This window comes from Balaenoptera acutorostrata, chromosome 10 (assembly GCF_949987535.1).
Source record: "Balaenoptera acutorostrata chromosome 10, mBalAcu1.1, whole genome shotgun sequence".
NCBI lineage: Eukaryota > Metazoa > Chordata > Mammalia > Artiodactyla > Balaenopteridae > Balaenoptera > Balaenoptera acutorostrata.
Window position 1 is genome coordinate 68,363,029 of NC_080073.1, and position 15,469 is coordinate 68,378,497.

Genomic DNA, 15,469 nt, shown 5'->3' on the forward strand with positions numbered 1-15,469 from the left:
TATCACCTCACACCTGTCAGAAAGGCTGTCATCAAAAAGACAAGAAATAAAAAGTGTTGGTGAGGATGTGGAGAAAAGGGAAACCTCTTGCACTGTTGGTGGGAATGTAAACTGGTGCAGCCACTACGGAGAACAGTATGGAGGTTCCTAAAAAGATTAAAAGTAGAACTACCATATGATCCAACAATTCCACTTGTGGGTATTCATACAAAAGAAATGAAAACACTAACTGAAAAAGATATATGCACCCTCGTCATGTTCACTGCAGCATTACTTACATTAGCCAAGATATGGAAACAACCTATGTTCATCAATAAATGAATGGATAAAGAAAATATATATATTTGTATATGTTATATATATATATGTATGTATACACACACACACACACACACACACACACACACACACACACACACAATGGATGATTATTTAGCCATAAAAAAGAATGAAATCGGGACTTCCCTGATGGCGCAGTGGTTAAGAATCTGCCTGCCAATGCAGGGGACACAGGTTCAAGCCCTGGTCCAGGAAGATCACACATGCCACGGAGCAATGAAGCCCACACACCACAACTACTGAGCCTGTGCTCTAGAGGCCGAGAGCCACAACTACTGAGCCCGTGCACCTAGAGCCCATGCTCTGCAACAAGAGAAGCCACAACAATGAGAAGCCCGCGCACCACAACGAAGAGTAGCCCCAGAGAAAGCAGCAGCAAAGACTCAGGGCAGCCAAATAAATAAACTTACTTAAAAAAAAAAAAAAAAAAAAGAATGAAATCTTGCCATTTGTAACAACATGGCTGGACCTTGAGGGCATTATGCTAAGTGAAAATAGGTCAGACAGAGAAAGACAAATACCGTATGATCTCACTTATATATGGAATCTTAAAAAAAAAAAAAAAGAAAGAAAAGTAAAGAAAAACAACTAAATTTATAGATACAAAGAGCAGAAACAGATTGGTGGTTGCCAGAGGTCAGAGTTTGAGGGGAGGGTGGGAGAAATGGGTAAAGGGAGTCAAAAGGTACAAACCTTCAGTTACAGAATAAGTCATGGATGTAATGTACAGCATGATGCGATAGTTAATAATATTGTATTGCATATTTGAAAGATGCTAAGAGAATAGATCTAAAAAGTTCTCATCACAAAAAAATTTTTTTAAACTATGTATGGTGACAGATGTTAAATAGACTTACTGTGGTGATCATTTCATAATACAAACAAATGTCAAATCATTATGTTGTACACCCGAAACTAATAAAATGTTATATGTCAATTATACCTCAATAAAAAATCCCATTCACAATATCATCAAAAACTATAAAATAGTTAGAAATAAATTTAACCAAGGAGGTGGAAGATCTATACACTGAAAACTATAAGATTCTGATGAAAGAAACTGAAGAAGACTCATATAAATGGAAAGGTGTCCTATGATCATGGATCAGAAGAATTAAAAATGTTAAAATGTCCATACTACTGAAAAACATCTATAGATTCAATCCAAGACATATCAAAATTTCCCATGGTATTTTTCACAGAAATAGAAAAAAAAAAAAAAGCTAAAATTCGTACAGACCCATAAAAGATCCCAAATAGTCAAAGCAATCCTGAGAAAGAACAAAGCTGGAGGCATCACATTTCCTGATTTCAAACTATATTAAAAGCTATAGTGATAAAAACAGAATAGTACTGACATAAAAACAGGCACACAGACCAATGGAACAGAATCGAGAACCCAGAAATAAACCCTAGCATATACAGTCAACTAATATTTGACAAGGGAGCCAAGAATGCTCAATGAGGAACAGATAATCTCTTCAGTAAAAGATGTAGGGGAAACTGGATAACCCTATGAAGAATAAAATTGGACCCCTATCTTACACCACTTACAAAAATTAACTCAAAATCAATGAAAGACTTAAATATAAGATATGAAACTATAACACATCTAAAGGAAAACAACGGAAAAATCTCCTTGACATTAATCTTGGCAATAATTTTTTGGATATGACACCAAAAGTACAAGCAACAAAAATAAATAAGTGGAACATCAAACTAAAAAGCTTCTGTGGGCTTCCCTGGTGGCACAGTGATTAAGAATCCTCCTGCCAACGCAGGGGACACAGGTTCGAGCCCCGGTCCGGGAAGATCCCACATGCTGCGGAGCAACTAAGCCCGTGCGCCACAACTACTAAGCCTGCGCTCTAGAGACCGCGAGCCACAACTACTGAAGCCCACGCACCTAGAGCCCATGCTCTACAACAAGAGAAGCCACTGCAATGAGAAGCCTGTGCACTGCAATGAAGAGTAGCCCCTGCTCACTGCAACTAGAGAAAGCCTGCATGCAGCAACAAAGACCCAACGCAGCCAAAAATAAACACAAATAAAATACATTTATATATATATTTTTTTAAAAAAAGGTTCTGCACAGCAAAAGAAACAATCACCAAAATGAAAAGGCGATCTATGGAATGGGAGAAAATATCTAAAAACCATATATTTGATACTGAAAATATACAAGGAACTCATGGCTATAATCAAAAAATCAAGAAATAACAAGTGTTGATGAGGATGTGGAGAAAAGTAAACCCTGTACACTGTTGGTAGGGATATAAATTGGGACAGCCACTATGGAAAACAGTATGAAGTTTCGTCAGAAAATTAAAACTAGAACTACCATATGATCCAGCAATTCCACTTCTGGGTATAAATCCAAAGGAAATGAAATCACTATCTCAAAGAAATAATGGATAAAGATGTGGTATATATATATATATATATATAAAATAGAATATTATTCATTCATGAAAAAGAAGGAAATAATACCATTTGAGACAATATGAATGTACCTTGAGGGCATTATGCTAAGTGAAATAAGTCAGTCAGAGACAGATAAATACTGTGTGATATCACTTATATGTGGAATCTAAAAAAGCTGAACTCACAGAAACAGAGAGTAGAATGATGGTTGCCAGGGGCTAGGGGAAAATGGGGAGATGCTGGTCAAAGAGTACAAACTTCCAAGTTATAAGATGAATAAATTTTTGGGATCAAATGTACAGCATGGTGACTATAATTAACAACACTGTATTATATACTTGAGAGCTGCTAAGAGAATAGATCTTAAATGTTCTTACCACAAAAAAGAAATAATTATCTGAGGTGATGAAGGGGTTAACTAACCCTACTGCAGTAATCATTTCAAAACATTTAAGTGTATCATATCATCACACTGTATACCTTAAACTTACATAGTGTTATATTTCAAATGTATCTCAATACAGCTGGGAAAAAATAATTACAGTTTAAAAAATTATATTAAGTGCTAGTAAAAAAAAAAAAAAAAGTAGAATCATTACTGCCCTTCTAGTACTCAAGGGGAAAAAAAGTTTCAAAAAAGTTAATCTAAAAGAAATCACATGATATTCTAGAAGTGCTCGTGTTCATGAACTGCATGCAGTATTTAGGAGCCTGAGCCTCCCCTGGAGGGAATCTGCATTTCTAGGACTATAACCAAGTAACTGGGCATATGGGATGAATGGCTACCATGGAGTCAGAGCTGTTCACATCAGCAAGTGATACTGTGGTATCACTTCCGGTTTCCCCAACAAGACGAGTTTAGTGCCTAAATCTGGAGCTGTCTTAATGATACGATCTAGTCTCAATTCATTTTAAAAATGTAAGCTCCAAAAAGAAATTTTATCTTCCTGGGTTAGTTTCTCACTACCCAGATCTGCCTTGGTCTTTTAAAAAATATATACAGTAACAGTTAATAAGAGAGATTATTACAATCATGGCACTGTGCTAAATGCTTTATGTAATCTCAATAATTCTATGAGGTAGGCAGTATTATTACTCTAATTTTACAAATGAGGAAACTTCATCACAGATAGGTTACTAAATTGCTCTAGGTCACAGAGTTAAAAGACCTAATCTTAACCAAAAGCCATGGTGAAACATGAGGCTTTAGACAGTGATAAACCATAAGATTTAAAGGGTTTATAATCTCTAAATGTTTCTTACAAGCCTAAAAATCTTATTAGATTTACTCCCTAGAACAAAGCAGGGCCTCAGGCAAGTTGGGGGCCATGTTCTCTGTACCAGTGCTCTGAAAAGATGAAAGAGGAGAACTTAAACAGAGGTAGGGAGATGCTGAGGATAGCCCACAGAATTTCCACTGTCTTGAGAGGCATTCTGGAGTATGGGATGAGTAATTCACAGAGCTACAAGGTTGAAAAGCCCTCTGAATGAAGATATCATAATATACATCTTATGCTATAGATAGCATAAAGCCCTTATTCTACAGGTTCAAGTCTTCAAACTTTGGCTTGGCATATAGCAAGCTAATAGTAAAACATGTATATTCGGAAGAGACTCAGATGCAGAAAAAAGCTTGCACATAAGCAAGATTAGCCAAAACAAACTAAAAAAATTCTCGTTTGCTACTGATAACACAAGGAGATGTTAAAACTCAGCTTAGTGGTAATACTTAGAATGCTTAAGATAATCTTTTCAGCAAAAAAAAAATTATACAAAACTTGAACGCATAACAACAGTGTAGGAGAAAAAAGAACTTAGTATGACTAAAACAATTTAACCTCTCTTTATTATACGGAATAATAACACATATATATCTTCCATACATAAATGGAAGAATCAAAAAGAACTCTGGGGCTTCCCTGGTGGCACAGCGGTTGAGAATCTGCCTGCCAATGCAGGGGACACGGGTTCGAGCCCTGGTCTGGGAAGATCCCACATGCCGCGGAGCAACTAGGCCTGTGAGCCACAACTACTGAGCCTGCGCATCTCGAGCCTCTGCTCCGCAACAAGAGAGGCCGCGATAGTGAGAGGCCCGCGCACCGCGATGAAGAGTGGCCCCCGCTTGCCACAACTAGAGAAAGCCCTCGCATGGAAACGAAGACCCAACACAGCCAAAAATAAATAAATAAATAAATAAATAAATAAATAAATAAATAAGCTCATAAAACAAAAAAAAGAACTCTGTCTCACAAAACCACTGTGAGATTTTAAAAAAAATGTAAAAATGATTAATTACAGAATGAAAAAAGTGTTTTTAAGGAGGAAAGCTAATTCAAAAGTGAGATATATTCTCTGATGAAACCTCAAAAAAATACCTGCACTGCACACAGGAATTCTATTTGTATGTAAAAAACCAATCTTTTTGAACTCTGCAAGTTAGCTTTTCTTCTTCTTTTAAAAAAGTCTTTTGAATTGTCATTTGCTAGCTTTAATATACTTAAATATTATATTAAAATAATAACCCATTTATACACTCTGAGAATAGAGAGAGACAGCCTTTTGGAGTCAGACATAACTTGGACCTGAACCCCAGATCTGCATTTACTAAGACATATGATTTGGGGCAAGTCAATTTACCTAGCTGGCCCTCAGTTTTACCATCTATAATCTGGGATTAAAAATAAACCTCCAGTTATGAAGACAAAATGAGAATTTAACTGCAGTGTTTGGTACTTAGTAAGCCTCAATAAACATTATCCATCTCCACCTCCAGCCAAAAAAACAAAAGAAGATTTTTATTGACAATCTTTCCAGATAGCAAATTTCCCAAAATGTCATTCATCCTTGTGGCCTCACCTTTAATACTCCTCTGTCTTTTTTGGAGGTAATATCCTCTCCCTGTTCAGCAACAGCTGCTGCGGGGCTTTCTCCATTGTTCTTGGCAGCTTCATCAGTAGTCATTGTCTTTTATAAGTAGACAACCTGCTGAGAAGAAACATATTTTAGCTAGGAAAAGTATCACTTCTTTATGCATCTTAAATGCCCCTAGGAACTGAGCTTTACCTGACCCAAGATTTACTAAGGGCCAATAAGGTTAAACACTGAAAAGGAAAATAAAAACATTTGCTATGAGCATGTATTGATGTCGTGAGGCATGTAAATGAAACATCATCCAACTCCTCAATTTCCCATCCAGCTCTGATCCCAAATGAGAGAGCAGACCAAGTCAGGTTTGATAGTGATTATATTCCTTAGCATGATTACGCATTGAGAAGTAGTCCTTTCAGAACTTTGAAAACATCCTTTTCCTACAGCCATATTCTTGACAGAGAATTAAGAACTTATCAGGTGATCTGATAAAAGAAATGACAATATATCACAGTGGAAAACAGGACAGGCTTTCAAAATGACAGACCCCAGTCTGAGTCCTAGCTCCAGCAATATCTATTTGACGTCTGCAAACTTAAAGTCACTGAGCCTCAGTTTCACATCTGTAAAATGGATGGAGTTTTTGTTCATAGAGTTACTGTAAGGCATTAATGAGATAACAAATGTTAAGAGATTAGCACAAAGTCATAACTTAAAAATGTAAACATTTATCATGATTATTACTGGGTCTTTTATAGAGCCATATTTTTCATTTCCTGCTCAAGAGTTCCTTTGGAATGAGGTTCTTCCCTACCATGGCATTCCAGGCCCTCCACAACATGATCCTTACCTATCTTTCAGGTTTAGCTTCCACTACTTTCTTTCATGCAGCTCATGCTCTAGCCAAACCAGACTAATTCTTCTCCCATAACAAGTCCTGTGCTTTCCCATCTCCATGCTCTTGGTCACTCTTTTTTAAAATCCCCATTCTTGGGCTTCCCTGGTGGCGCAGTGGATAAGAATCCGCCTGCCAATGCAGGGGACACGGGTTCAAGCCCTGGTCCGGGACGATCCCACGTGCCGTGGAGCAACTAAGCCCGTGCGCCACAACTACTGAGCCTGTGCTCTAGAGCCCGCGAGCCACAACTACTGAAGCCCGCGTGCCTAGAGCCCGTGCTCCGCAACAAGAGAAGCCACCGCAATGAGAAGCCCGTGCACCTCAACGAAGAGTAGCCCCGCTCGCCACAACTAGAGAAAGCCCACATGCAGCAACGAAGACCCAACACAGCCAAAAATAAAATAAAAATTTAAAAAATTAAAGAAAAATAAAATCCCCATTTTTCCCACTCAAATGGCTACCTCCATCTTACCAAACTTGACCTTCTATTTTGCAGTTGTCTGCCCTTTTCTGTACTTCCTTAGCTCTCCCCTTGATTTGTTGTCTATAATACATTCGTAAGACAACACACTTGTTGTATTTAAAAGATCCTTGAGAGCAGGGCCATGCTTTGTTCATATTTAGATTCCTTAGAACACCTCTACCTTTTAGACTGGAATGACAGAAAGGTCAAGGAATCTGAAGCTCCTTACAAGCTGTTTAATGTGCTTACTTTAACTTCTCTAAGTTTTTTTCCCTACCTGTGTAATTAGAATAAAAATAGTATCTACTTTCACAGAGTGATCTTCTGGATTAAATGGTATAATATGTATGTTAAAAGTATACTATTCCAATGTTAACTCTTATTATTATCATCAGTCACCTAAATGACAGACACTTTTCATGCAAGGCAAATACCAACAGGCTAATCAACAAGACAAAACAAAACACACCTTGCTGGCTGCTGCCATGATGAATTCCATACTGCTCTCCTGGTTGAGCAGGGGAAGACAAGAATTAATCACTTCTACAGCTATTCAGTATTAGGCTAATAATGGACATAAGGCTCCCTAAGTCACCTGTGGGACCCTCTTGCCTACACAGTTAAAAAGTGCTATTTTACACTCGTGAAAAATGTCTTACTGAAACAACTGATAATTAGACAACTAAATATAGTTGATATAGTGTTTTAAATCATTTCCAATTTCCAGTGTCTAAATTTACTTCAGTGTCAACAAAGACACAAATCAAATTTTGCTGTGCCCCCAAATCTTCAAAGAGAACACCAAAAACCAGGGGCTTAGCCCTTTGCTTTATTTTCTAGTACACTTTATGCCAAACACAAAAGATCCAAATGCCTGGCTCAGGATAAGGGAAAGGCCAGAACAAAGCCTTCTCAAACAAACAACAACAAAAATTAAGTACCTACTTGTTGTGTGATGCTGGGCAAGATAATTAGGAAAATTAGATGAACAGGGTTTGTTCCCAAATTCTAGTAACCTACCACTTATAAAACACTCTCTGATGCATAGAAATTTGCAGGAGCCACCTCAAAAACAGAGGGAAAAGATCGTTTAAACACTCTGGAGGTGTTGGACCGTATCCCTGGAAAAATATATACACACAAAAAAATTTCCTGGTGCTTTACAGGTACATAGACATCCATCAGTAAACCCCTGGGGAAACCTTGGAGTAAATCAATAAACAAATTAAAACCACCAAATGAAAGGTTATTAGGGAACAGGACAGCTACACGGTCTCAAAACATGAACCTACAGATTACTTATTATTAAAAAAGGAAAAAGGGCTTTCCAGTGGAGTGATCTGACAAACCTCCCCCTTCACACAAGTGATCTGCATCATGACAAAACTCTGCATCTTCTATATTAACACAAACCAATATCAGTGTGCCTCCTGATGTGATGTAATGGGAAGTATACATGTGGTATTCCTACCAAAAACATTTAACCTGAAACTAATCAAGAAGAAAAGACAAAATTAGGTGGTGGAACATTCTACAACTGGCCTAGACTCCTCAAAATGTTAATGTTATGAAAGACAAAAAAAAGTTAAAAAAAAAAGAAAAGGGGCCTGTTCTGGTTTAAAAAAGACTAAAGAGACACAGCCACCAAATGCAGTGTGTGATCCTTGGCTGGATCCTGGATTAGGGGGAATAAAAATTTATAAAAGCACATTTTTGGGAGAATTAGGAAAATTTGGAAAAACAGACCATACATTACCTTATTATTATTGTATAATGTTAGCCTTCTGGAGTGTGATATAGCATTGTGGTTTTATACAGAATAATATCCTCATTCTTAGGAGACACATGTTGAAGTATTCAGGGGTGAGGTGCCATGATGTCTGCCACTTACTTTCAAATCATTTGAGAGAGAGCATGTGTGAGCACAAATATCACCAAAAGCTAAAAACAGAGCATTCAGAAAGCATGACTACAACACATCCAAAGGCAATGCCTTTCTTTTGAATGTTTGTCATTTGTAGATCAGCTAAACTTTTAAACGAAAATACTGTCAATCAAAAAACATTTTCTTTTGTTCTAACCCTCCCCTTTGGAAACAATGGCTTGCTAAAATTTAAATAAATAGGGAACTTGTATAAGTTGACTTGCAAGCTTTATAAATCTCATTTGATAAAGGAGTTTGCTCTTCATTTTTGGTTCTAACACTTGAAGGGATTCAAATAATCTTCGTAATCTCAGAACGATTCTGACTAGTATGGAGTCCATGTGAAAAGAGGTAGCACGAATTAAATTAATTAAAACACAAAGATAAAAACAACACTAAAACTTTGTTGAACTTTCAAAGGCAGATAAATCTGGAAGAATAAAGAAATAAACTGAACATTCCAAGTACTTCCCCTTAATTCCAGTTATACCATTTGGGGTATAGATTTTTGTAAGCAAACAAAACAAAGAAAAACTTCTTCCTTGATCTAATGTTACATGAAAAAAAGGCTGTAAGAACAGATAATTCCTAAAAACCTGTAAGACACACTAAGAAAATTTCACTTTTTTCATAAGAGAGCCTTTTCTTCGTTCCCCTACCCTAGGTTTATTCTGGATTTAAAATCACTCTGTAGCTATGGATATTAATCTATGATAAAGCTCACTGTCCTGAACTGTCCAAAGGGGGAAATTGCTGCCCAGAGCCTCAGAGAGGGAACACACAGTTCGTTCTGTTATGGACATGCCAGATAAGCATGCACTCTCCAAAGTGCTGGTCAGCAAACACCTGAGACATCACAGAAGAATGAGACTACGCTTAAAATTTCATCAACAGTGTACTGAAAACTTCAGTTAACCTAACTAAATTGTCATATTCCCCCAAATGAGAAATCATTTTAAAGGTTTATCCACTAATTAACCATGTATATTACCTACTGTTGTAGTTGTTCTCTTTGTTAAAATATAGATATCTTGTATTACAGATTATCCTACTGTCTAACAGAAGAGTTTTCAGAAAGAAGACAAAAAAGAATATAGGAACTGGCTACTTTGTTAGAAACACAGAAAATTACAAAATTACAGCAGCACTCTTTCTAAGTACCATAGATGTCTGGGCCATAAAGGCTTTCAGTCTCCTAAAACTAAAACACAAAAGAAAGAGAGAAAACACAAGGAAAGGCTTGTAACTGAATGCAGTATAAGTGCATCCTAATTTTGAAAATATTCATGTAAGGACGAACTGGAAAGCCCTCATTTACTTTCAACCCCAGGCCTCTATCAAACATTCAAGTCCAGTAACACAGGAGTGTCAGGAGGAGTTATCTATTTGTAGGCAAGACACACACAAAAGAGAGATATACATGCATGCAGAGGAAACGAGATCAAATATAAAGACAGACTGTATGTCTATATGAAACTGCACACTGTATTTATTCATCTACTTTCCCCCAGTTAATTTGCTTCCTCCACACTGGGGTGCAGAATGGGGAGATGATGAACAACACTCTTATATATGCTCATACATTTACTTTTTCTCCTTTAAAAAAGAAACCTGCAAGAAGATATACAAAGAGCCAATAAGCAGGTGAAAAGATGTTCAACATCCTTATTCATAAGGGAAATGCAAGTCAAAATCACAATGAGATACCACTTCACACTCATTAGGATGGCTATTATCAAAAAAGGAAAAATGACAAGTGTTGGTGAAGATGTAGAGAAATCAAAACCCTCATGCACTGCTGGTAGTAATGTAAAATGGTGCAGCCTCTGTGAAAAGGTTTGGTGGTTCCTCAAAATATTAAACACAGAATCACCATATGATCCAGCTATTCCACTCTTAGGTATGTACCCCAAAGAAGCAAAACCAGAGACTCAAACAGATACAGTAGTAGTATTCACAAAAGCCAAAAGGTGGGAAAAAATCCAAGTGTCCATAAACAATATATGGTATGTGTGCAATATGTATTATATATTATTATTAAAATGAATATTATTTCATAAAAAGGAATGAAATTCTGATACATGCTACAACATGGATGAACTTGAAAACATTATGTTAAGTGAAATAAGCAAGACACAAAAGGACAAATATTGTATGATTCTACTTATATGAGGTACTTAGAATAGGCAAATTTATAGACAGGGACTTCCCTGGTGGCGCAGTGGATAAGACTCCATGCTCCCAATGCAGGGGGCCCGGGTTCGATCCCTGGTCAGGGAACTAGATCTCACATGCATGCCGCAACTAAGAGTTTGCATGCCACAACTAAGGAGCCCGCCTGCTGCAACTAACACCCTGCACAACCTGTCAACCAACCAACCAACCAAACAAATAAATAAATACTAAAAAAATATTTACAGACACAGAAAGCAGAATAGAGATTACCAGGGGCTGAGGGGAGCAGAGAATAGATGTTGTTTAATGGATATAGAGTGTCTTTTTGGGAAGATGAAAAAGTTCTGGAGAAGAGTGGTGATAACTGCACAACAATGTGAATGTACTTAATGTCACTGCACTGTACACTTAACCATGGTCCTCTCTTTAGCTCTCCTACCTTCCCCTTAATTGAGGATACCTTCTGTATTTCCAGTGCAATCCCAAAGTTCTGAGTCGAGCCTCCAGAAGTGATTATTGTATCAGTTCTTCGGGAACCAAAGACTCTGGGATGTCCAATCATGAAGACTGGAGAGGAAAAAGAATCCTAAATGGAGCTACCCCTTGATTGCTACAAATTATTTCCTCCTTTATTGTCTCTCTCAGATACATACAATGCTTTGGTAAACTCACTTTCCTTCTCAGTAATTAGTGAAGAAGAGCAAAGTTAATAGACCAAATTTACCATTACTCCTGTCGCTAACCCTGTTTACTTGGATGAATTACTGTTCTTAAATAAGTAGGAAGCAAAGAGTTATAGTAGCATTAAAACAAAACAAAAAAAGGTCTAGAAAATATTAGACCATCCAAATACCAAGGGCTGAAAGACTAAGAGATCAACTTCCCCCATGATGGCAATGGAGTGACAGAAAAATTTGCAAAGCTCTGAGCTTGAAAACAAGAAAAGGTGTATCACTGAACTAGAACACAGATGAGATCAGCCAGAAGGAGAGAACAAAGAAGAGCAAATTGCCTTCGAGAAACACCGACTGTAAGAACAGCTCTTCCAAAGGGAGCCTGGTCAGCATTACAAAGAGCAGAGAAATTAAGTAGAGCCCCACCTGGGGGACAGAGCAGATGCTGTGTTCAGATCAGTTAGGCCAGGTAGGTTTCCCTCCCTCCCGAATGCACAAGGTGGCTCCCATTTTTTTCTATGAACATGTAAGAATTTTCTTTACTCCTGGGGTTCGGATGTATCACCAGGATGTATGTGTTATTAATCTTCTTTCCTTCATTCCTGCAGGGGCCTTAACATCCTGGTCCTTAAATGCTGAAGACAAGTCTTTGAGGATCTCAGGAAAGTTCCTACTAATATTTCTTTTCCTTCACTGTCTGTCCTCTGCTTCTAGAAGTCTTATTAGACAGACTTTGGGAATCTTCGTTCTATCCTTCAGGTCTCCTAAACATGTTTCTGGAATAAATATTAGAATTACCTGAGGGAGACACAAGAGGGAGGGGATATGGGGATATACATATGCATATAGCTGATTCACTTTGTTATATAGCAGAAACTAACACAACATTGTAAAGCAATTATACTCCAGTAAAGATGTTAAAAAAACAAAACAATAAAGTACAACAAAGAACCAAGGGGAAAAAAAAAAGAATTACCTGAGAAGCTTTAAAAAGCCACTGATGCCTGGACCCACTCCCAGAGAGTCTGGATTTAATTGGTCTGTGGTCAGGACGTCAGTGTTTTTACAAAGTATCTCAGATGATTCTAATGTGCACACAGGGTCGAGAAACCACCTCAATTCCATCTTTGCCTTTTTGCTCTATATTCTAAGAGATCTCCTTTGATGGAATTTCTAGATCACCATTTGGTTGTCAGCTACGCCCACTGTGTCATTTAATTTGTTCAAAGGATTTTTAAAAATATTTATTTCTATATACTCTCTTATTATCTAATTGCTCATTTTTTCTAAGCATGTCCTTACTTTATGGATGCAATTACCTTTCAAATATTTCTGAAGATTCTACTTAGAATAAAATGGGACATCTCCTATGAATAAGTATTTGGCTAAAAAGTTTTTAAGGAAAAAAAAATGCTGATTTTATGTATCCCCTAGCATCTCCCAACGGCACTGGGCAGTGCTTAAGGTTGAGAAGTTAAGAAATGGAAAGGAGAGAAAGGTAGCATACTGCGAGTGTAAAGTTAAGTATAAGGGGAATGTATAAGATGCAAAATGTGAGAATTTTGAGACTTTTACTAGGCTTACAAAGGGAAACAGTAAAATGCTTTGGTGGAAAGGGGAGTGGAGAGCAAAGGCTTAAGAACAAGAAAGAACTTGACAAGCTTAAATACACAGGGAAAGGGTCACAGGGAAACAAAAAAAGTAATGATTCAAGAGTAGGAAGAACAAAGGCATAGAATTGTTCGTCAATTAAACATTTATAGATTGCTTTTTTTTTGAATTTTATTTTACTTTTTTATACAGCAGGTTCTTATTAGTTATCCGTTTTATACATATTAGTGTATACATGTCAATCCCAATCTCCCAATTCATCCCACCACCACCGCCTCCCGCCACTTAAGTTACAGCTAAATTAATATGGCTAAATAAAAGTATTCTAAAGCTTTTCCTCAAGAGGAATGTTTAAATAAAAAATAGCAAATCCATACTATAAAAATATTATGCTGTCTTTGAAAAGGATGAGATAAATCTAAAGAGAATCCCTGAGCTAAGAGTCTAAACACCAAAAACATCAAAACAACTGAACTGAGAAAGGATTTTGTAGATGCCCATCCACTAAAAAAGAATACCATTGTAATAAATGAAATGTATTGTTACAATGCATAGTGCCCAGTGATGATTTGGTTCTCCCGGCTGTAAACAAAACCAACATCACTTGAGGATGTTACAAAGGGATAATACATGTGGTACAGATAATGTGGTATATCATAATTGCTTGCAGGAACCAACCATGTTTCCCAGTTATTTATAGATTTTGGTGTGTAGAATCATTTTAGAGCACTGGCTTACAATTATGCAAATATTATATATTACATGCCAAAATGTCTTTTTCATCATTGTTCTTCCTTAGAGTTAAGACAACTAAACTGTGGAAATATTAATATGGAACAGGCGAGATCTTAGCTATTCCAGATAAGCAAGCTTCTAATAATGACACGAAAGTTGGAACAACATCCAACATGGACTATTAAGCGAATGGCAAGCTGCACAACAATTTGTAGTATGATCCTATTTTTAGGAAGAAAATGGTGTATATTTACTTATATATACAAGAAAAATATATTAACCACCGTTAAAACAGTGTTACCTCTGGAGAATGAGATTTAGGAGTCTAAGAAGGGATTTTCACTTACAAAATTTTTTATCATTTAGATAGTTTAGCACTAAGTATATATTACTTCCATGATTTTTTTTAAAAACTTAGGACAAAAAGACGAAAACACTTCACGGTTGCACTCATCAGGACTTATTCTTTCTGTTCAATTTAACTCAAACATTTTGGAGTGCCTCCTATGCAGAGGAAGCAAAATCTAGTTGAGCAGAGTTCGTGCTTGTGAGACATCCAGAAGGCAGTCAGAGACAAGGCCTGCGCTCAGGAGAGAACTCTGGGGGACAGTACACGTTGGGGCGTGATCAGATTCTACATGGAATTAAGATAAAAGTACACTTGCAGTTACTGCTAAGAAAGTACAACAGTGGTTCTTAAACTTTTAAGGTCCCAGCCCCACTTCTGATTACTAGGTCTTGTGGCAGTACAGATGAAATTTTTTCCATCTCCCTGGAACTTACATTCTGGGAAAGGTAAACACAGTAGGAGTGAGCCTCCATTCATGTTTTAGTAGAAAAATTAAATTTCTACCTGTGCCACCGTGGTAGATTATTAACTTGAGTTGATTCATTAGGGTCAAACAGTTTGATTCCAAGTCTGCTGGTGATTTCTAAGAACAGGCCAGCAAGGTAACATATGGCAAAGGTCTGTAAACATGGTATAGGCAGAGAATGTGTCCTATTCATTTTTGGACCCCCAACACCTAGTGTAAATGGATGGCATATAAGAGGCAGTCGATAAATGCAAATGAATTGTGATTTTCAAAAGCAACTGATTGATATAAAGATGGTAAAATAGCAGACACTACAAGGAATCAGCACTGAAATATCATTACCAGTTGACTGTATTCCTTCTCTAAATCTACTCTGAAAAATCTAATCTGGAGAATTACACCGTACCTAAGTGTTCAACTATGAAAGCAAAAATAATATTCTGCTCTAATCAGGGGTGGTAATCAAGAAAACCCTAGCATAATTAATACATCCCTGAAGTACACTGTAAGTATATGTCTATGTATACATACACATAACAGGTT

The 15,469-nt window shown here is 37.1% G+C and overlaps 1 protein-coding gene across 9 annotated transcripts in view; it reads right to left on the bottom strand.

The window, feature by feature from the left end:
• FKBP5 (FKBP prolyl isomerase 5) overlaps positions 1 to 15,469 on the bottom strand; it is a 101,666-nt gene that overhangs the window by 51,011 nt on the left and 35,186 nt on the right. For 4 of the 9 annotated variants that reach the window (XM_057554280.1, XM_057554274.1, XM_057554277.1 and 1 more), the window contains one exon: positions 5,620 to 5,745. In XM_057554280.1, the coding sequence (XP_057410263.1) occupies positions 5,620 to 5,724 (105 nt within the window). In that variant the 5' untranslated portion in view covers positions 5,725 to 5,745. Of the gene's footprint in view, positions 1 to 5,619; positions 5,749 to 7,461; positions 7,501 to 15,469 lie in introns of those variants that run through there. The other 5 variants (XM_057554279.1, XM_057554275.1, XM_057554276.1 and 2 more) reach the window with 2 other exon arrangements.